Source organism: Misgurnus anguillicaudatus, chromosome 13 (genome assembly GCF_027580225.2).
Source record: "Misgurnus anguillicaudatus chromosome 13, ASM2758022v2, whole genome shotgun sequence".
NCBI lineage: Eukaryota > Metazoa > Chordata > Actinopteri > Cypriniformes > Cobitidae > Misgurnus > Misgurnus anguillicaudatus.
The window spans coordinates 17319397-17342550 of NC_073349.2; the positions used below are offsets into that span (position 1 = coordinate 17319397).

The following is a 23154-nucleotide window of genomic DNA, read 5'->3' on the forward strand; positions in this document are numbered from 1 at the left end:
ATGTTGGTTAGTAGACACGCCCCTTACTGCTGATTGGCTACAAGTGTGTTTTGGTACTCGGACCGACTCCCTTTTCCAAAGCGCTTTTCAAAAATGTTACACCCCGCCTTTAAAGTGATAAAATGATCAACTACAGGGCGACTTTAAACCTTTCATGTTACACGTGGTATTACTATGGAAGTTTATCATTATGTAAATCTTTTTAGGATGTTGTATTGTGCAGACCTCTACTGACGTTCCTCCATTAACTGCTTCAGAAATGTAATAAAAGAGAGAGAGTTGACTAGAAACCAAATTACCTCTTCTCTATTGCAAGACCGAAACATCAAATAATCTCAGACACATTTTAAATTTACCTGCATTGCCCTTTCTAATATAATCCAATATCACACACCTCTATGGAAGATCTCTCCTGGTGTGACCGGCCTGCGGAGCCAATGCGCCCCGGGGGACAAATCGGCCCGGGCAGCACGCTAATTGAAACGTGTCGGCGACTCATTGACGTCTTGGCTCTTGTTTCAGGGCTATTTCAAACCACAATGCTGATTGCTGGTTTCAGATCACGCAGGGAAAAATCAATATGGCCTGAGAGATCAGGAACTACTCTTGCAGGTTTAATTCTCGCCTTAGATAACATACAGATAAGCCAATCGTGCAGCATACTGTCATATGCTAATAAATAATACAATTATTGGCATTACTTAAAGAGACACCTTTTTTTATAGTTATTTGTTCGAGAAAATTTTTTTTTTGTGAGAAATATTGTGTAGTGTAAATTTATCCTAAGAAGCTTTCAGACTCTGGCATATGTGATGGTTTTTTCCTAAAAAAAAAAAAAAATATTGGATATGTTTTTGAGTTTGATGTTGTTATTATGAAAACGGCAACAAATGACTTAATAAGTGTCGCCCTGCTGGTTATCTCCAAGTAATTTCAGTCGTTTGTGCGGCCTAAATAAATGGCCGATAAATGCAATTTTGTGGAGGGCTAACTGTTGACTTTTCTTTGATACCATCTACATGTTGGACCTTTAGAGAAATGGATTGCAGATGAGATAAGGAATAATTTATGTTCCTATCACAGCTTTGCACAACCATAGTAAGAAACTGTTGTCAATAACACCCACAAACTCTGAGTCATGCAGCATGATTGGGGATGTACACAAACCATGCGTGCGAGCCTCTGGCTATCATTAACCTACCACCATTGCTATTCAAGGTTACACTGTGTATAACCCAGAACTAATGCATAACTAATTTAAGGAATTAAAATGCATACAGTAGAATTGGAGGTAAAGTTTTTTTTTACAGTATGTGTGTGTTTTGTCTTGTTAATGAAGAAGAGTAGTGTTTAAGGAGGGCAAGGGGTGGAGGTGGGGTTACTTCTGTTGGTGTTGACAGCTACAGACGCAAGTCTAAAATCGGTATGCTCCCGGGCCGCCCGCCCGTCCAGCAAGGAAATAAATCCCATGTGGTGGCAAGGGCCGCCGGTTGGGATCACAGACTGCCTTCTGGCCTCTAGATCTCCAGAGAGCAGCGGAGGGCGCCGGCACGACAGCAAAAACCTGAGGAGATGCTCAGGGTTTTACATTACACAGCATCACTTTACCGGCGCTGGAGGGGCCTGGCAACCGCCGCTCTAGGAGTCCCTCTGGATAGTGCATTTAAAATCCAATAAAAGCCTCCTTTTATAAGAACGTGTAGAAATTGCAGATGGAGGAAAAGCATTATGTTACATACCTACTAATATTAACTTTGATATATAACAGCGACAAATTTATGAAAGCCTATTTTGTTACAACGTGTGAAGATAAAGTAAATGGTAAATATGTATTTTTTAATCGTTACAGCTAACTAATGATAAAAACGTAAGAAGTTAGCCAAATAAATGACTCCTGCTGAGTTTTTGACTGTTTTAATGTTGATGAGGAACGGTGGAGAGAGGGACGCTGTTTTTTTCCAATATGGGCAGGTCTATATATTTTTCTGCTCATGTCTGAAAGGCTGGCTCCAGGCATTAGGGGTGGGCTCTCACTCTCTGATGGTTTTCCAGTGAGTATTTGTCAGGTCAGACTGTGCACCGCCCGGCGGTCTCCGCTCCTCTCCCCGGGTTATTTATTACCTCTCTCCCCCACCGGCAGCGCTGTGGCTCCGGGGCCGCTGCCAACAACGGCGCGAAGGCGGGGATGACTACAAGGAGGTTCCCTACGGTCGACAGGCCCGTGGACGTTGCATGTAATGAGAAAGTATGGGACTGAAATAGGCCTATTTTAATAATAAGTAGGCTGACAGGATATTTTAAAAGACCCTTTAACTGCGAATAAAACAACTGTGTTGCTTAATAATTTCAGGAACAGTGATTAGCATTTTTGGATATTAAATAAAATGCCATATATTTGTCTTGCACAAATTTAAGTCATAGTACTGATTACTTTCAAATGTTTTTGTGAACTTGTGAATTTACAACATGGGATTATCTGTTTAAGTATTTAAAAATAAATAGTGTGATTAATTAAAACGTCTCAAAAATTATGAGAATTTAGTAGACACAAATGGCATGCATATAATATAATGTGAAGATATGCTTGTGCTAATTACAATTACTTTTAATTACAAATATTGTAATATCAAGCAGTGGAGTAGCACACCATTACCTGCTGAGTTATTTAAAAGCTATTAAGTTTATATAAATTATATTTCTTGTTGTAATAGCTATACTCCTTAAGAACTTTTTAAATTAGCTGTCAACATGATATCATTAACATATTTATTTTAAAAACGCAGTCTCTGTGTCATTTAAACTATACCTACTACAATATAGGCACCATCCATTACATTCAAAAAGGTTCAGTGTTTTTGTTTCCTTAGAATCCGATGTATGAGCACTACATGTCCAACACCATGTAAATGTTATAGTGTAAACTTGTGTTTTTGTAAAACCCTGTCATACCAATTACAGATTTCTGTACTTTTTTCTGTATCGGCATAATATGAGCTGCGTGAGTGGGTGGCACTTTCGTTTTGTCGAGCTAGATAAGGATGCCACAAGACTTGTTCTGCTGAACTGTCGATAATGTGGGGGCTGAAAGTTCAGGGGAAGCCTTCCTGAACCTAAACTGTGGGCTGAATGCTACAATGTCATCTGTAAATTTAGGGGAACCCCTCCTTCGTAAATACTGCACTTTCAGTCCCTCATGACTCACCGGTGGTTATAATGTAGAAGAGAGTAGGTGTGTGGGGGCAGGGTATCCCCGTGGGGGATCCTCAAACTTGGGTTTTCAGGGTTCTCCTGAGGTCTCTGAGAACCTTTGACCTTTAGATTCTTTCCAGTCGTCTTCTGATATGTCTATATGGGGGCGATTTTGATTTCCAGATTAAAATAGTGCATAGAAATTCTTCTGTGCATCAAAGAATAGTGTTAGACATCAATGTGTAATAGTTGCACAAACATTAGACACACATCCTGCCTGCTTGCCGATTCATCCTGCATAGTTAGGTGAGTAACACAGTTGATTAGCATTGAATATGATTCTAAACTAAGCTGTTTATGATGGCAACATTGTGTTGCCACAAAACAACAATATAGTCTTACTGCATCTTATAGCAGTTTATCACATTATAAAAAACTGTCGAATAGTAATGTAAAAATAACTGGTATTTAGTTTTTTCCTATTTAGAACAACAAACGGGGGTGTAATATTGTATTTGCAATGTTGCTTGCCAAATAATTTTACTTTTTGAATGTTTTTTCTTTAAAGACTCAGAAATAATGGTCAGGAAGAACAATTGCTGCTTCTGTTTCGATAACCATAGCATATTGACAGAATGCAATACATTTGATATTTTTTTATTTTGACAAATTCAGATTCCGACTTTGTTTAAATGGGTGAATTGCTGTTAAAACGACAGTCTATCAACACACTAGTACAAATTTATAGTGTATTGATCGTAACTAAACATTGTTTACCACACATCTGTAATTGAACGGAAAGTCTAACATACAGCATATTAAATGTTTTCTTAGAACTTCATGCGGTGACTGGAAAATGTGACGCCTCTTCGTCCGTCGCGGACCCCCTTCAGGTTGGTCGCGCTCTCGCTGCCTCCGCTGTTTAAATGGGCCAAGTTTGAGAAGCGGCGGAGAGTGCAAATCTTGTTTGGTCTGGGTCTGTGAACTAAAGCGTGACTTTAACGACGTATTAGGGGTTAAAAGAACGAGCGAGAAATAAAAGTGCCATTTGCCCGAGGCATCAGTTGATTTGAACTGTTAAAATAAGGCGCTAAGAGAAAGCATAATTGTTTCCCATCTTCGTCAGATATTAAAATTCTCCAAGCCAGACTGGCTTACACCCCTATGTGCATGTATTATTAAACATTAACGTGGACAAATCTACATATGCATCGTTTATTGTGTGTAGGGTATTAATACATCGATGCCATTTTTACTTTCAGGACGTAAAGAAACTTAGAACTGGAGTTGACGGGGAAATAAACATATCGGAGTTGCCTTATAGGAGTATTTTAAGGACACACTTTGAATGCACTGAAGAGGATAAACAATCATTAAACAATCATGTTATCCGTTCATATCTGTTGGAGATGTCAGGTGTTAGTCCGATTAGATGTGGTGGGCAGGAGCGCGGGGAGACCCGTCATGCGAGCAGTGCACTGAGGAGAAGGGCTATAGAGAAGACTGAAGTGTTGAATGGCAATCTGTCGCTGAACACACGCGATCTCCTGTCAGCCAGCGACGCGGGAGACGCGCGTCAATCGCACCGGCGCGCTTGGAAGTCTTAAACTCGTCAACTCCGTAAAGACGGACATAAGTTTGGACGCGCGAACTGCTAATCGCTCGTTACCGGTGCGCTGCGCTTTGGATAACATGCCTGCCATCAAAAAGGAGAGATTGGATGGAGAAGACATGGCATTAGCCGCCTTCAACCAGTCCGAATACCTGGCCCCTTTAAATGCCACCGCTATCCCCGTGGTGACCCCTCATCCGCCGCCGTACGACCACATTTTCGCCCATCATCACCGCGCGTACTTGGATCTTCACGACCGCGCGCTGCATCAACAGCACCTTCACCATCACCCGGACGACTTCATGCTGGAGAGATTCTCCTCTATACCGGACTTTCAGCCGTTTTTCGACAACGGGGAGCCTTGTATCGAAGTGGAGTGCGGGGAAAACAAGGCATTACTTTACATTAACAAACTGTGCCAGGGCAGCAAAGGACCCTCCATCAAATACCGGGGTGAGTGGCTCACCCCAAACGAGTTCCAGTTTGTGAGTGGAAGAGAAACAGCCAAAGACTGGAAACGAAGTATAAGGCACAAAGGTAAGTCGGGTTCATAGCTCTCTGCTTATGTGTTACTTAATAACGACGCGATGTGTTGATTCTTTTGGGCTGTGTCGTGTTGTTGTTTTTGGAAATAAAGGGTTACTACTTTAGTGAACGTGAGAAGAGCGCACTTTTTCTCTACCTTAACAATAGCTGTTTTTCATTTACACAAGTGCGTAATTTGGCGATTATCGGGCAATATTAAACAGGTATATTTACATTAAAGTTATTTTTTAATAAACTATAAAAGCGCTAAACGTAATACAGGTTTTGTAACGCAGCGGAATGGATCTGGATTATAATACAGCGGCATACTTTCAAGTAGGCTTGGATTAACCAGCTTGTGTTTACAAAGATTTTAAGCGGTATAGTTTTTTTTTTAAACATTTCTAGACAACAGCAAACTTGAAGGTGTTACATTTTATGCAATAACTGATAAACTTGAGGTGTTTCGCTTCGCTTTTGCAAGGGTTACGTGAGTTTATTATCTGGGGTTTCATGTCTCCTTTTGGACTGGTTTATTTTTGTTAACAGACTTGTTTTTTACGCGGGTTCTCGGTTAAATCCGTGACAGCACATAGTGATGTTGACTCCAAGTATCACTTTTGTTCACCTACATGAGAAAAATGACCTTTTTAGACACGGTTTGTTGCACGGTTATAGTGTCGCGTTATGGTAGGATGAGTTTGACAGATGGCTAGATGAGTTCAAGAGAGATGCATTTTTTTAACGTGGTAAGGTGCAGGAACGTTCATTGCTGAATGACTCTTTTATTTTTTTAAATGACCTTTTTTGCCTCATGTTCAATATTTTGGCATGGGATGATACATTATTAGTAATCCTTAATATTACTGATAGCCTAATTACAAACTTATATTTTTAAAATATTTCTTTTTTAGGGAAAAGTCTGAAGACACTTATGTCCAAAGGGATCTTACAGGTACACCCTCCAATCTGCGACTGTCCTGGCTGTAGGATTTCATCTCCTGTGGTAAGTGTACAATTCACATTACTTCTTATGGGTTGTTTGCAATGACTTCGTTGTGTATATTGAAATATATATAGCACAAATAATATCCTTTATCTAGAACTTAAATTTCATTAATGTTACAAAAACGCAAAGTTAGCATATATGTATGTTTTTTACAAAGCATGAGAAAACTCCTATGAGAATAATTAAGCAATAGACAAATGTGATCCTGCGAAAACCCATCTAAAGTCATTTTTTATAGATTGACTGTTTTTTAAAGTCATCTTACATAATAAAAGGAAAGTTTTGTAAAAATATGACTGATATTTTTTATTTCGACTGATTAAGGCCATGTCCAAGATTGAAATTATAGTAAAATTAATAGTTGAAATCAAACTTTAAAGCTCATTATCTCATAATTTGATTTCTTCAGCCTGATTTTCACAGGCAGGGACTCAAATGTTGATAAATTATACGGTTTGCTGTGTTTTTCTCTGCATCACTTTGAAGCCATTCAGGACACTGACTTGCTGTACTGTCAGGGTTTTTCTCAGAAAGTAAATAAAGACCACGTACGAGGAATTGTGATATGTTTGGTTGCTTTGGATTGTTGGAATCAAAGCTGAAGTATAAGGTCAAGATGCTTAAGCATAATTTGACACGGTATTCTTCATATTTTCATGTTTTGGTCATGTAGAAGATAAAATTAGTTACTGTAAGCATCTGTGAAGCTCATGGGAGTAGTTGACAGATTCACAGGTTTAAAGATTTTTTCTTTAAATGGCATGGCAAGTTAATCAGTAATATTATTAGCTGATGTATGGACTTCTGTGTCTTTTTATTCCCAGTTTTTTATATCTTTCACCTGTATTAAATCAATCAGCACTGTTCATTGCATGTGAAAGAATGCAGGCTAGTGGTTGGCTAGTTGCTGTATTTGTCCATGCAGGTGCTGTGTTTGTATCTGAACTGAGCGTGCCTGTTGCCACCTGTAACGGTTAATCTGGAAGGGGAAGGGCGTAAGAAGCTTACTGAGCTTCTGAATGCAGCTACCGGTGATTACTGAGCCAGCGACACACAAAGCGAAGGCACTTCTGATAAGCTGTAGGTGTTTGAGTGATGCAGGTAGTAAACTGTTGAGAAGGACCTGAGCCAGAGCCAGGAGAGATAAAATCCTAAAGGCTTAGATGTTTGCGGCCTTTACATTGCCTCACACTGAGGGCGTCAAAATCTAATGGAAGCTGATTTTGAAGATGAGGCTAAGGAGGCTTGTCACTTGTTGCGTCCGGTTATTATTTTGTAATTTACAGAATTACATTAGAATAACATGATAACTTTTAATGTTCGTTTCTTTTCAATGCACCATTACAGATTTGACTGTTTTCTAAGGTGAATACTGTTTTTGATCATCGCTTTGCACTATTTACGTGACCTTTTAATTGTTTTGATGTATTGCTGAGCAGAAGCAGTAGATGTAACCACTATGAATGCTTACTCAAAATGGCTTACTCAAAGTTGTCTGCGGAAATAGGAAAAAATATTTGATCAAATTAATTAAAATGACACGCATCACCTTTAAGGGCCAGGCAGACTTTTTTGTCAAACTATGACCAGATACAAAACACATTCTTACTTTCTCACTAACACACTTAGACTTTCACACAAGATACAAATCTTCACACATGTGAATGTTTCAGTACGCAAGAAATATAAAACATTAAGATTACAATTATCACCCCGCAACACATACACACTTTCCCTTTTACGCTACACATAGTCTGTCAAGAACACGATTGTGCATTCAAACAGCAGTGAAGTATTAATTAAAAGTTAATGTGCACTTTATAGTTCATTAATAAAATGTAAAATTGTTTTGCATTAAAAGCTCAGGAAGAGAACAATGTATTTACCACTAAGTATAATATTGTGTCACTGCTTTTAGCCATTTTTGATCTGTAAACCCTGAAGTATAGTCCTGTTTTACGCATATGCAGGGTCAGCGTACATTGTGTGTGACGCAAATTTAGTACTGTACATGAACCGCCAGATTTTTGTAACCACTCATACTTTGTATGCGTAGGTCGTGTAGGCCCATACAGGAGTATGTAGGCCATGAGAGACATTGCAATTTGTGACTTTTAAAGTACCTGGGCACACAACAGCAAACAAAAGCGAATAAGAAAAATGTATGTAGTAACATGGTGAATTTCTGACAGCTTTGAGTATAACTAGTCACACATAAGAATGGTAAATATCCAGACATTATTGTTTATAAAGTATGCAATTTATTATTCAATTTCAAACTGCTGTTTTTATTTGTAATTTTTTTTGCTGTTGTGTGAATGTAACTTGTGAATTGGTTTCCCCAGGTTTTAAAGGGACACTCCACTTTTTTTGAAAATATTATCATTTTCCAGCTCCCCTAGAATCAAATATTTGATTTTTACCGTTTTACTGAATCCATTCAGCCGATCTCCGGGTCTGGCGGTAACACTTTTAGCATAACTTAGCACAATCCATCGAATCTGATTAGACCATTAGCATCGTGCTCAAAAATAACCAAAAAGTTTCAATATTTTTCCTATTTACAACTTGACTCTTTGGCTAGAAACTATACTCTTATTCTGGCGTAATAATCAAGGACTTTGCTGCCGTAACATGGCTGCAGGAGGCGCAATGATACCCAACTTTTAATTTTCTGTCGGTCTTAGTACACAATGTCACTACAGAAGAGTCAAGTTTTAAATTGGAGAAATATCAAAACTAACCCTGTGTCATTTTTGAGCGCGATGCTAATGGTCTAATCAGATTCAATTGATTATGCAGCTATGCTAAAAGTGGAAGCGCCAGACCCGGAGATCAACTGAATGGATTCCAATACGGTGAAAATCAAATGTTTAACTCTAGGGGAGCTAGAATATTAGCATATTTTCAAAAAAAGTGGAGTGTCCCTTTAAGTAAGATCACATGTAACACAAAATCATGTACAAGACAACAGACCTGGCAACATACTCTACATATATTGATGTTAATTGTCTTTATAGAGCATGATAGCTTTAAAGGTCCTGCTTTTCTTGTGTTTTTGAAGCTATGATCGTGTTTACATTGCGCAATATAACATGTGTTCATGTTTCTTGTGTAAAAAACGCAGTATTTTTTACACATGAATTTACTTATCTCTATAGCGCTGTTTTCACTGTCTTAAAAACGGGTTGATGTCTTCCTTGTTCTATGAAGTCCATCCTTTAGAAATACGTAACGAGTTCTGATTGTGTAGTTTGTTTAGTGTGTTGTGATTCGACAGCAGTTTAGCTTTGCAGAACTCTTTGAGCTTAGCTGGCGACTGACGTATTCCTGTGGGCGGAGTTTAGTCAAACACTCTTGCTTTGACGTCATTCAACCGGGAAGTAGAGGGCTGTAGTCCAAACCGGCCGTTCGCTGTAATATATAAGAAGATATATTGCTTGGCAGTGAACTTTGAGCTTTATCATTTTGCATGTAATATTTATGCACTAACAGCAACATTACACACTAACAAAAGTTTGAAAAATGGGATTAGGAAAAATGGGATCTTTAACATGTTTTGTGATTTTGAATTGCCTTTATTCTTCTTTTTCTTTTTAGCAGCTTTTTCAAGTTTTCCATTTTGGCTCCACTTTTAGTTCATGAGTTCACATTTAGTTTAGGTGCGATATGGGTCTGTGACCTTTGTGCTGTTTGTGGTTTGTCGTGAACTTCTTTACAACCTCCTGCTAATCGATTCTATGTAGATAATGAAGAGCGCTTGATGATATGGAACCGTTGTTTGTGTGGATGGATGGATGATTGTGTTGTTGTTCCTTTAAGAGTCAGAGTCATTCAGCTGGCTTGGCTGTTGTCTCCCAGGAGAAATGTGCTTCCTTTCCCTGTTTTTTCAGCGGAACTAGTGGAGGCTGGCAGGAAATTACACTCCGCTCCGTCTCGTAAATATCTCGTCGAATCTGGGCTTCCCCCCACCACGTCCTGGGTCAAAGGAGGGGGGTTGGTTGGGAATCAAGCTGGTTTAAAAACATGGAGGGTGATATTGCTCATGGTCCTTCAATGGGAAGAGCAATCTTAAAAGATGATGATGTATTTATTGGAAAGCTACCAAACTTTGTGAAGCAGGAAGAAATGGCTAAACCAAAAATATTAAATGTATAATAAGGTATTATTATTTACTCATCCTCATTTCATCCACATACAGTATGATTTTATTTATTTTTTATTATTCTTTCATAATTTACTCACCCTTGTGCCATCCTAGTTGTATATGACTTTCTTTCTTTCAGTTTCTTCACAAACAAACAATTTTATATGAACTCTTTCCCGCCAGCTTTTAAAAAAAAAGTTTCCAGCCAGCGCCATCGTTTTTGATGATTTTCACAAAAGTTTAATGCCTTCCAGAAAATGTTCTTCTTTAAAATATATAAACATACAATTTATCCAATAAAAGAACAGACCCTCTGCTTTAAAAAACAAAACAAAATTTTCGGCAAAAAGCTGAAATAATTCAATTTTTGTGAAGGATCAGATTCAGAGCAATCCTCAAAACATACACGGACATACAGCTGTTTGCCCTAGGGCGATACTTCCGGGTTTTATAAGTTGCGATCACCTGGTGTTTAATAGCAGTATTACGGATTGCCGGAAATCATTGGCAAGGAAGCGTTTCTTTCTTAATTGACGAGTTAACTTGTCAATGGCGGGGAAAGAGTTAAAATGCCGTCTTAAAATCTTAAAAGCAAGTAAACATGGCAAAGCTCCAAAAAGAACATCCATCCATCAAAATGATCCATTAAAGTAGGCGAAATGATGCATTAATCAGAAAAATTGTACTGTGTACAATTAATGTATACAATATAGACGGTTTCAGCAGTAAAAACATAAACAAGCGGCTTTCGTGGTCCTCACGTAACTTCCGGTAAACTCTGCGAAGAATAAATAACAACAAAGTCCTTTTAAAGTAGTTTATTTACATAGGAACCCAATACATTTGTTATTTTTGATGAGGTATTTGTTTAAGAGTTCAGTTTCAGCAACTAGTCAGACCATTAAACAAACAGAGACCGGAAGTAAAGTTCGAACTAGACGCTTATCGCGTCACTGCACGTGCGCCCGATGAAACGGTCTATAAGCTACAGATTTTTGTATTCTTGCCTGGCTGCCAAACCTCTCCGCACAATTGTGATCCACACTCGTCTCTCCTTGTCTTTAGTAAACCAAAACATTTTATTTTCGACAACGTATTTGTTTCAGAGATCAGCCAGACAGATAATTAAACACAGACCGGAAGTTCACTCTGGCTTAGGCACATAATGTTGCGTGCATCCGATGAAACCATCCATATGGTGGTGGGTCGATAACAGCGAATTGCACTACCTCTCGGGTGTCACGTGACAAAACATGCATATGATAAGTCACAAAACATGTGAGACCAGTAAAATTTTAAATAAATAAACTTGTTAAAGGAACAGTATGTAAGAAATTTATATAAATTAATCATAAAATATCCCTGAAATGTCACTAGACAATAAGAAATAATTTCATTTCAAATATTTATATCACTGACAACAGTGGTCCGGCCAGGAAATTGTCATTAAATAAGTGGAATTGCAACTGATGTTTATGTTGTCATGTTGTGTATTGGCCACCAGTTTTGTGATTGCAGTACCAGTTTTAGCCACACGTTTTGTGATTGCAATACCAGTTTTTTGGCCAAAATCCTACATACTTTTTCTTTAACCAATGCCTAATGAAGGTCAGTGGATTGAAACGTCACTTGTGTTAATAAATATTTTGCAAATAGTGTGCGGGATTACATCTATTTATAGTTTATATTCGACAGTGTTGTTGGACCATTTTTCCTACGCACCTATCGAGTTTGTGTTGATCAAATAAATGAACTTAAAATATTAATAATTTTCTCTTACAAATGTGTCGTTTGCTTCCGACCGTAAATATTAATCCACTGGATTAATTTTCATTACTTTAATGATTGCCAATTTGCTTCCCATATAAGAAAATGCACATGGAAATGTGCAACCTAGGCTTAATTTGATTTAAAGAGGACATATCACGAAAATCTGACTTTTTTATGTATAAGTGCAATAATTGGTTCCCCAGGGCTTGTATCAACCTAGAAAACGTGAAAAATAACCATCCAGTAAGTTTTGGTAAACCATTCTCTGCAGGCATGTGAAAAAATAGGTCATTGAAATTCGGCTCCCCTTGTGATGTCAGAAGGGGATAATATCACCCCTTAATCTGCACATAGATCAGCTCATTTGCATTTAAAATGACTCACCCAAAACGGCACATTTTTGCTCACACCTACAAAGTGGCAATTTTAACATGGTATAATAAATTATCTATGTGGTATTTTGAGCTAAAACTTCACATACTGTACTCTGGGGACACCAAAGATTTATTTGACATCTTAAAAAAGTCTCGTAAATGTCCCCTTTAAAGTCTGTATAAGTTTACCTACACATGTTAGAATCTGCTATATGTTAACAGCAAAAAAGTAAGATTGCAGTAAGTTTGTTTTTACCCATGTTCTACCACTACACATGCAATGACACGTAGCACGTTTGTGCAAACAGTTTATATTCGCAGAGTCATTCAGGTGTTAACTGCACAATTCAAATTCACTACAGCTGCGTTAACGGCAGCGCAGTTAGACTGGGATATTTTCTCTGCCGAGCGTGTGGTATTAGGTGAGGTTTGACAGCGTAGGCCAACGCTCATTTGGCAGAGTGTTGCTGGAGGGCTGGGTACGAGCAAGAACGGGGGGCTGACGCCATACAGTCTCACAACGGCTCCCTCACCGCGGGGGGTTAGACAGCAATGTGTGCGTGCGTTGGTGCGCCGTACGAGGGTTTGTGTAGCGCCGTGTTTGTATCCCTCACATGGAGCCGAGGCTATGCTGCTATGGCAACGGCAGGATCCCTCCTCAGGACAGCAGCAAGCAGCCAGGCAGTCTCCGCAGTGCGTTGCATTCATGAATTAAAGCAAATTAGAGCCCGCTAGAAAGCCGCACCAAACTCACAACAGGCTTTTTCCGTTGATTTCATTAAGCGTTTTTTGTTTCAAACTGTGACGCCGCTGCCGCCGAGACAAACGTTTTGAAGCACACTAACATCTGTAGATCTTTTCCCCTACTAACAGGTGTAATTTTGTCATTTAATTTAGTTAAAATCGATCACTTATCCTTCGTATCATGTAGAGAAATGAATTAGGAAATATGGTCACTGAAGTTTAAGGAGTCGCTACAGGAACTGAAGGTTCACGGGTGTGTGTGTTGGTATCAGAGATAGGCGTGTCTTCATGGGTGTTGGTGGGAAAGGTACAGCGCTTATCTATCAGCTCATGCAGCTGCTTATTACAAAGCCACTGTGGCTAAATATGGACACGCTCCTCCCAAATGTCACTTTTTACGTACAGCTGACCCACTTCTGTTTTAATGCTATGTGTGCTTCAGCATGGTTTTTACTAAGGAATAATGTTTGTAGATATGAATTATATCTGATTAGTGTATATGTATATATGGTATATGCATTTTGAAAGTTTTTGGGCAGATTTTATTTGGCCTGAAGATTTCTGCTTTTCTATTCTTGGTTCCAGCTCCTTTTAGGTCTCTTGAGATTGTGGTGGAATCGTAACCTGTCCATAAAACTCATGTGGCTGTCTTTTTTGAAAGGAGGGGAGGGGGTATCCAAACACAGGCAGAGTGATCTTGGCACGCTTGGTTGGACTGCCACTGACCTCCCTGCGCTGGGGAACGCTTCACTGGGCTGACACAGCCCGCTCACCCGGCGGGTCGGAGGGAAGTTGGTGGGGGTTGGATGGGGTGGCACTGCTTTTCAACTCTTTCCTACTTCCTACTGTATATAAACCCCAACGGTATTACAACTTTTGTTGTGCATGCAACTATAAAACTTAAAGTCTATTTAGTGTTGCTTTTACATATTGGCCCATATTGGAAGGTTACTGGTTTGCCCATGCCCACTGGAGGCATGAAGGTTGGTTGTGACCAATGACTTGCACATAAAGTATTTACCTTTCTCTTCTCCATGTTATCCAGTATGGCACAAGATTTAAGTAGGTACATTAAACCCTCAAGCTATAGCAACCCACATGCCCCCACCCTTAGCTTGTGCCAAGTCTGCCCAGCGTCCCGCCTCCACACTTACGCACAGCATGGTTGCAGCGCACAGAGACGCACACAGACGCACACACAGAGAGGTTAGAGCAGACAGACGCGTGACTCATTAGGCATTCGTTCCCCGGGGACAGTGCTGCGGGAGCGCGCCACAGCTGCAGGAATGTCATGAGCCGCTGCTTCTTTGCGCATGTGTGTGTGTGTGTTGATGCATGTGTCTCTTAGCAGAAGGCCAACACACCTTTCTGGAAATACTGCGCCAAGAATACGTCTCTCCACTTTTCCATAACATCCGTACTGTCGAGTCGGAGCCAACATTATAAACACCCTCAGAAATCAAACAGGTTATAAAGCACGATATTAAGCATTTTAAGTGCATCTTTCTTTAATGTTATTGTAATTGTAAGGGATGTTTGTTTACACAGTAATGATAAGTCACATTTACGGAGATTCGGCACATTTTTACAAGCAAAGTGTCTTTTTATGATAAAATGTGTCCTTGGTCTGTTGAGTTCAGTGTGACATTGAGCCAACTTGGCTTGTTTTGACTCTTAGGACAACCTTGCTTAAGCAATACGATATGAGAGATGGCCATACATCTTAAAGGATTAGTCCAATTTCTTAAAAAAAAATCCAGATAATTTACTCACCACCATGTCATCCAAAATGTTTTATGTCTTTCTTTGTTTAGTTTATAAGAAATTGTGTTTTTTTTGAGGAAAACATTCCAGGATTTTTCTCATTTTAATGGACTTTAATGGACCCCAACACTTAACACTTAACTTAACCCTTAACAGTTTTTTTCAACCCAGTTTCAAAGGTCTCTAAACGATCCCAAACGAGGCATATGGGTCTTATCTAGCAAAACGATTGTCATTTTTGACAAGAAAAATAAAAAATACACCACAACTTCTCGTCTATCTCCGGTCTTGTGATGTGCCTCACGCAATACGTCATCATGTCAAGAGGTCACGGATGACGTATGTGAAACTACGCCCCAGTGTTTACAAGTGTGGAGAAAGAGGACCGTTCCTACGCTGTTGTATGTCGAATGATACCAATGAATGTCTTTGTGTCAGGACCGGAGATAGACGAGAAGTTGTGGTTTAAAAGTGCATTTTTTTTTGTTGTTGTCAAAAATGACAATCGTTTCGCTAGATAAGACCCTTATGCCTACTCTGAAACACCGTTGAAAAAACTGTTAAGTGTTGCGTTAAATGTTAAGTGTTGGTGTCCATTAAAGTCCATTAAAATGAGAAAAATCCTGGAATGTTTTCCTCAAAAAACATAATTTCTTCTCGACTGAACAAAGAAAGACATCAACATTTTGAATGACATGGTGGTGAGTAAATTATCAGGATTTTTTAAGAAAATGAACTAATCCTTTAAGGTTGGATGTGACATGCATTGGGTTATATTCACATACGATATTTTACAATATAAACAGTTTTATTGAACAGCTGCTATTGCTTTGTATATTTTAGCATGCCTAATAATAGATCAAATTCGCGTCCAAAAAATTATTGTTTGTTTATATTTATTTTTTCTTTGCTCCCACTTGTGAGGTCTTTTCTGTGAGAAAATATCTGCAAACTTTCGGGATTTAAGACTGCAACACTGGGTCGATTACTCACCGTTTGCGGTTTTGTATTTGTGTGTCTGTGTGTGTGTTTTCGTCCAATTGTAAATATAACTTAGCCCCCATTGATGGGCAGACATAAACTGTGGGTGGGCTTATTCATAGAAATGCTGCTCAGAGGAAATTCATATTCAATATTTTTTTCCATCCCTGAATGACAGCATGTGTGCATGTGTTCGTATGTGTAGGCGAGAACTGAAGGCCAGTTTTTTTATGTTTTTGTTTTGACACACCCTCCCTCTGTGCGGAAGTGTTACCGGAAATAGTGTGCAGTCGCCCCCGGTTCTGCGTCAGTTACGCTGAATAGAGCGAGGGGGACGTACGGGGGCTTTCCGGGAGAAGGGCGATGGGGGTTGGTTGGGGAGGAATGGGGGTAGGGAGGTGTGCGTGAAGGCCTGTCTCGGCTGAGGCCATGTGGGTAACAGCCGTCTCTCAACGCCAACTTTATCTGATTAAACAACAGTATTGAAACTTACAAACTGGTGCATTTCATATGCGGCTCCTAGTGGCTTTAAAACACACTTGCTGCTAAAATATAATGTCAGCTTGACATGTATTTGTTTTTGGTCTTTCTTGTCACTTTAAACCAAACTTTTTGGCATGCGGGCGGCCCCCTTGTGTAGGGTGAATCTCTTCACGCCCCCCTAAAGAAACATCATGACACAAAAAATCTCAAACTTAAAATTTGAATTAAACAAAACATATTAAATAATACAATGTAGTGCTGTTGGTTAGTATTTTTTGTGGTTTAACTGGGGTTCCCCTGGCACCATCTTGCGACCCGCCCCCATCACTGGTTTGTAATTGTCCAAATCTCTCTCCATATAGTGCACAATTTTACATGCCGTTCTTTGTTTTTAGCATATTTTCTCAAATTGAAGCTTACAGTAATATTTAAACCAACTTTCTTGGTTGATTTCCCTTAAAATGGTTAGCAATGTGATTCTGTGGCGCCATCAAAACATTGTTTATATGACTATCCTGCAACACTGGTTCGATCAATTGCGTGCCCTTGAGGCGGGATTATATGTTTGTTCAGCCAATAACAGATAGGTGGAGCGTTCAGGAAGCAATGATTTTCCATTCTATATTTCATTAGTGCCGAAGAAATTACACATTTCAGCTTTAAGTAAATTCAATTTTCTGAGAGATAGCACTGAGTAAAATCTGCTTTCTCTGCAAAAGTAAAAAAAGACAGTTGCTCATGAAAACAGTGTGTGCAGCCTGCCTATCCTCGGGAATGTTTTTATCTTTTTCGCCTTTTTTCCCCCTCCTTCTTTTAATGTATGCCACTTGAGAGAATCCAGAGGGGCTGCACCTGTTTGCCTCTTGGCTAGTCTCTCCACCTCCTGCCCTGGCCTGCCACTCATGCCTGGGCTCTTGTGGGATGCTCTGCATATGTGTATGCGAGCGTGCAAGCTTTGGGTGTGGAGGAAGGATAGCTCCGGGGCTCGGCAAAGTTTTTACAAAGCTGAGATGCAGGCGTGCTCGCACACACACACACGCGCGTACACCACCCATTCACACAAACAGACTTTTTCAGTTGAAGATTTTCAAAGGGAACAGTCCTATACTGTTTTTCTCCTCTTTTTCGGAATCTTCTTCGCTCACGGATAGAGATTGAGACACAGAAATCTGCACTGACCCCTTCAGGTCACATTAAAGGTCACCCAGCTTCACACACTAAACCCCGAGGGCTCTTCAGCCCCTTCATCCTTCGCTGTCTTTAGATGTCTGATGCGGAGAGATAGAGAGGGGGAATCACTATCAGGTCTTAATTGCTCACCCATCCTCCATCAGTGGTCTCGTAGATCAGTGGTTTTTCCCTGTGCATGACTCTGTGTGTTGTGTAACTCCGTTCTTTGTTCTGCCATGTTTTACTTGTGATTCGTGACCAACGATTCATGATTTAAGTGCAGCTGGATTCATGCGGTTTTATTGTGTCATCCAGTGTGTTCCTATGATTTGAGAACTTCATCACAGACCCAGTATGTATGAGGAAACCTCTTCCCATTTTCATTCTGTCTCTCTCTGTACTCCTGCAGAACCGTGGGCGACTGGCAGAGAAACGCACCATCCCCTTGCCGCCAACACGGGTGCCCAAAAAGGAACTGGCCTCGGTTTTCAGCAGTGACGACAGCGAGGGCAGTGAGAGGGCCAGCGGAGATCATGCAGACATCAAACAGGAGGATCTGCACTACACTATCATGAGAAAGAGGTGAGAACTTGTGTGTTTGTTTGTGAGTGGGTGGGTGAAAGCCAAGTGCCGATCCATGACAGGCATTGCTACGGCCTGCGGGAAGGGGGTCAGCAATCGGTACGACATGAAAGAAGATTTATAGACTATTTTCACACAAACATATATACTAATACACCCAAATGCACATATTTACTCTTCTGGCACATGACGACACACACAGGATGTGCCAACTCCATGTCCATGTGAGCGCACTGAGTACATACACAGAAATAAATATGAGGACTTCTCACCAACTATATAAAAAAAGTTATAGTGTTGATGATGTGATCGCAGCCATGTGGCCACATCCTCAATGCTAAAGGTCTCATGTTTTAGGTGCTTATAACACCTGACACACTGTTCCTGTTAAAATTATGTAATATGTATTTAAAGGAAAACACCACCGTTTTTTAATATTTTACTATGTTCTTACCTCAACAAGACACATTAATACATACCTGTCTTTTTTTAATGCGTGCACTTAATCTTTGTACAGCGCGTCGTGAATGTGTTAGCATTTAGCCTAGCCCCATTCATTCCTTAGGATCCAAACAGGGATGAATTTAGAAGCCACCAAACACCTTCATGTTTTCCCTATTTAAAGTTACATGATGGCATAGTATGGTGGCACAAAATAAAACGTGGCGATTTTTAAGCGGATAAAAATGTGAACTATATTGTATGGTGGAAGAGCACTTAGTTTGCAGCACCTCAACCTCTGGCGCAGTAATATTGAAGCAAGTTTGAGCGAGAGGGGGGTGTAGTTAGGAGTGATGATGTTATTGCGCGCCGAGGTCGAAGTGCTGCAAACTAAGTGCTCTTCCGCCATAAAATATAGTTTTTAGTAATTTTTTATGCGCTTAAAAAATTGCCACGTTTTATTTTGTGCCACCATACTTAACTACTCATGTAACATTCTTTAAATAGGGAAAACATGGAAGTGTTTGGTGGCTTCTAAATTCATCCCTGTTTGGATCCTAAGGAATGAATGGGGCTATGCTAAATGCTAACACATTCACAACATGCTGTGCAAAGATGAAGTGCACAAATTGAAAAAAGAAAAGTATGTATTAATTCATCTAAATTGAGGTAAGAACATAGTAAAATATTGAAAACAGTGGTGTTTTCCTTTAAGAATGTAAGATAAAGTATATTAACCAAGTAAGGTCATGACAAAGATTGAAATTAAAGTGAAATCAAGGATTGAAATAAAATTTGGATGCTTCTAATCTCAAAATTAGATTATAAGACTGTATCTGATGTAAACTAATATCTCATTAACAAAAATGGGATCCATATAAACCTGTACCATGGCAATACAATTTTTTAGACATGCCATGGCATAGTAGCAGATAGATATATTTGTCTAATATTTGGTAAGTGCCTTTGGACTACCATGTAAATACCATAAAAATCAAAGAATTATGGTAATACAACAATAATATTTGAAAGGGTGGCATTATGAGAGGATTTTGTCAAATGTACTTAAATATAGTAAAAAACCTTCACTTTTATTAGTAGCTAAAAACAGTAAAATTAGCCAAGATACTGGTAAGTATTAACAAAAACACATGCCGCAAGATTTTATGAACAACAAGCGTTTCAATTTCTGCTGAGTTCTGCGCACACAGTGTGCAGTCCGTGTGGGCCCGACTATAAATGTCTGGCTCGAGCAGTTTAATATTGATGAGCTTGTTGCATAAAGAAAAGCACAGAAGATCTGCTCACCGCAAAAATAAAACACATGGCAACGTGCTACAAGTTCCACATCTCCAATCAATGCAAGGGAAATGAAGGAATTCAGTGTTCATTAAAGCTTCATGAGCCGTGTTTGGCCTCCCTCCTCTCTGGCACACAAGCCTGAAAAAGCTCATTTGCCTGTGGTCAGTGCAGCAGCGAGCTAAAAGCAGTGGCTAAAGCTATAGGATAGGGTTTCCACTAGCGTTTTCGTTCTACCTAAATTCATTACAGGTGATAACTAGCCAGCAGATGTCAGCCCTGACAGGTGAGTCTGGGGAACCACATTTTTGGTCTTTTTTACTTAAGAACTTGTTGAAAAGATCAGCCTTTAGGGTTGTGATCTATTATTAAGTTTCCTTTAATCACCAGAGCATGTTTTTCAAAGCTAGCTGTTGCTTTGAGACCGTCTGAAGAGGGATGCTTTATGTCTTCTGGTGATTTTTCAGTGACATTTTGAAATTAAGCATCAGCATCTGTTTCGCCGAAGGTTTTTGTTGGCGGCGTCTCGATACGGTGTTTTGGATAGTTTAATCTCCAGGAAACTTGAGTGCTTCTAATGAGAGGACTGAGAGAAGACTTACAGTATATTCTTTCTTTCAAATGGCAACCTGGCTAAAAATGTCTATTAGCGTGGACCCTGTCAGACTTTTTTTAAGGTGTTTGAATGTTTTTTTTTGTGCATATCTGTTCACATACACATATATAAGATGCTTTGTGATAGTTGCAACTAGATATTTGCTTTTTTCTTCTGTAAATGGTGAGGATATCTCACTGGTTGAGTCGGCTAAGAGGCTTGGGTTTATGCCCATTGGTGTTAAGCAGTAAATTTGGGTCATTACACAGCACTGTTAGGATGTCAATCTCTGACTTATACATACATGCAAGGTCATGCCTGCATTTAGTATAGAAGGGTCATAGGTGGATCGTTTCATTTTACAAAGCTCTACACCGTAAGCAGTGGCGGCTGTTGACTGCTCTTCTGAGAGGCGCAAATTCAAAATAAGTGTCATGTGTGTTGCTTGTGTTTTCAAAATATGTGTTTGTTGCATCATGTGAACCATGTGCATCACGTGTTTTGTCAAAATAAGTGCCTGCTTCACGCGTGTCAAAACCGTTTATTAGAAAAGAGATGCTCACGTTCACAAAATACACCCAAGACACACAGTATACTATGATTATGCAAGAGATTATGCGAGTATCTAGCAAACGCGAGCGTCCCCTTTATCATAAACCCTTTAGACGTATCTGCAGCAGGCACTTATTTTGACAAGACACGTGATGCACATATGTTCACTCGACCGCCGAACACATATTTTGAAATTACGAACCACACACGACACCGGGCTTACATACATGTTGTGACGAACTTTGCATCGTGCGCCCTCGAAAGAAGAAGTCACCGGCTGCCACTGATCGTAAGAAAACTTGAAATTTAAAAAAATCACAATAAAAAGCCTGTGTGTGTGCTTTTAAAGGACTCTCGGTATATACAGTACTGTGCAAAAGTCTTAAGCCACCATCCCACCATTAGATTTGTTGTTTTTCCAATGGTGTAGTGATCATATATAATTATTTATTTGTGTCTTTATAAGAATGCAACCATAAAATTCATGAAATTTGTATGCAGTATTAAAAAAAACGAATAAAATGTGTTTATTGTAATCTCCCCTTACACTTGAGGAATAGCAGGAACTTGCAGGCTGTCTTAAATTAAATGAAATCTTAATTTCTAATTTTAAACTAATGACTTCATGACTTCAGTCTTCTCAAAAGGGTTCAAGATGTGTTTGGTGACAAGAGAGGTCACATTAAATACTGACTTTTGCTTGAATCCATTTTGGTATTTTTTGTGTACATATTTTATTTGTATTTTAATAAAAAGAGCAAAAATAAATATACATGGTCATTTAAACTTTGCTAAAACAACAAAAATTTCTGCACAATGCTACAGTATATCAAATTCTGCAAACCTTTCCTCGACGCTTTTTTACTCAACCCTGAGCCGCCGACTCCTAGGAGCCACTTACTCTGTGACACAGAGGACGACGCAGAAACCCGAATGGCCGGCTAACGCTATTACAGAGATTTCCCCCCAACACTTCAGACGCCCGTGTGCGAAGACGCTAATGAATTTAAAGAACACTTATGACTAATATCTAGGGCTTTTACCCTGTTAAAGGCGGCGGACTGTGAGGAGCCTCGTCTCTCCTCTGTTCCGGGGCCGCTCACCTCATCCCTACTTTACTCAGATGAAGATCTGACCAGAGGAGATAATGGGATGTTCAATCTATGAAATTCAATTTCCATCGAGCTGGACTGGATAAGTGAGTTGTGGAGGGGTCTTAACAAATTGGATTTAGTCAATGGATGGTGAAGGATGGGGATTTCTTTTACGTTCGAACGTATTTACGCCTCATCATTGCAGTTTATATTAGTGTTGTGGTAGATTCGTGCGTAGTGTTGCTTAAGTGCAAACGTATCTGCTAATATAAACAGTATGGCACAAAAGTCTGAGACCACTAATGAAAATGCTTGCTTTGATTTTTTTAAATAGAGATTTATAATAATCTGAACGTGAGTGTAGCAATTCGAGTTAAATTGAACTGAAAAAAAAACCTGATGATCAGTATTAATTTTTTTAGAATAAAATGTACTTGAATAAGTTAATCTGATCTTCTGTGCAATGGTATTTACATTGTCAAAGTCACAAAATTGCTGAAATTTAGAGCCCTACATTTTTAACAAACATACCAGGAAATAATTGCAAATGTAACATTTCATATCCAAGAGATTTTCATCCACTAGAAAAGCCTTTATATCTTTTAATAAGATTAATGTTAATGGCTAGCATGTTTTCTGTGATTAGACCTCAGTCCTCTTGTATCCTACAGGGATACAGACCTTTCTTCCCTAGAAGACGTGTAGTGCATTGGCTAAAGCATAGCACCTTAACTCAGCTTGATTTCATATTTTAAGGTTGAGGGTCTGCAGGTACTAGAATATCAGAATAGCAGTGTCAAAGACTTACTTTTAAAGTTAGTTA

At 39.4% G+C, this 23154-nt stretch overlaps 1 protein-coding gene across 2 annotated transcripts in view; it reads left to right on the forward strand.

Annotated features, from left to right (window-relative positions):
* The window catches only part of samd11 (sterile alpha motif domain containing 11), an 87123-nt gene that overhangs the window by 12129 nt on the left and 51840 nt on the right, over positions 1–23154 (forward strand). For both annotated transcript variants that reach the window (XM_055188727.2, XM_055188726.2), the window contains exons 2-4: positions 4452–5338; positions 6241–6332; positions 18178–18350. In XM_055188727.2, coding sequence (XP_055044702.2) covers positions 4882–5338; positions 6241–6332; positions 18178–18350 — 722 coding nt within the window. In that variant the 5' untranslated portion in view covers positions 4452–4881. The remainder of the gene's footprint in view (positions 1–4451; positions 5339–6240; positions 6333–18177; positions 18351–23154) is intronic.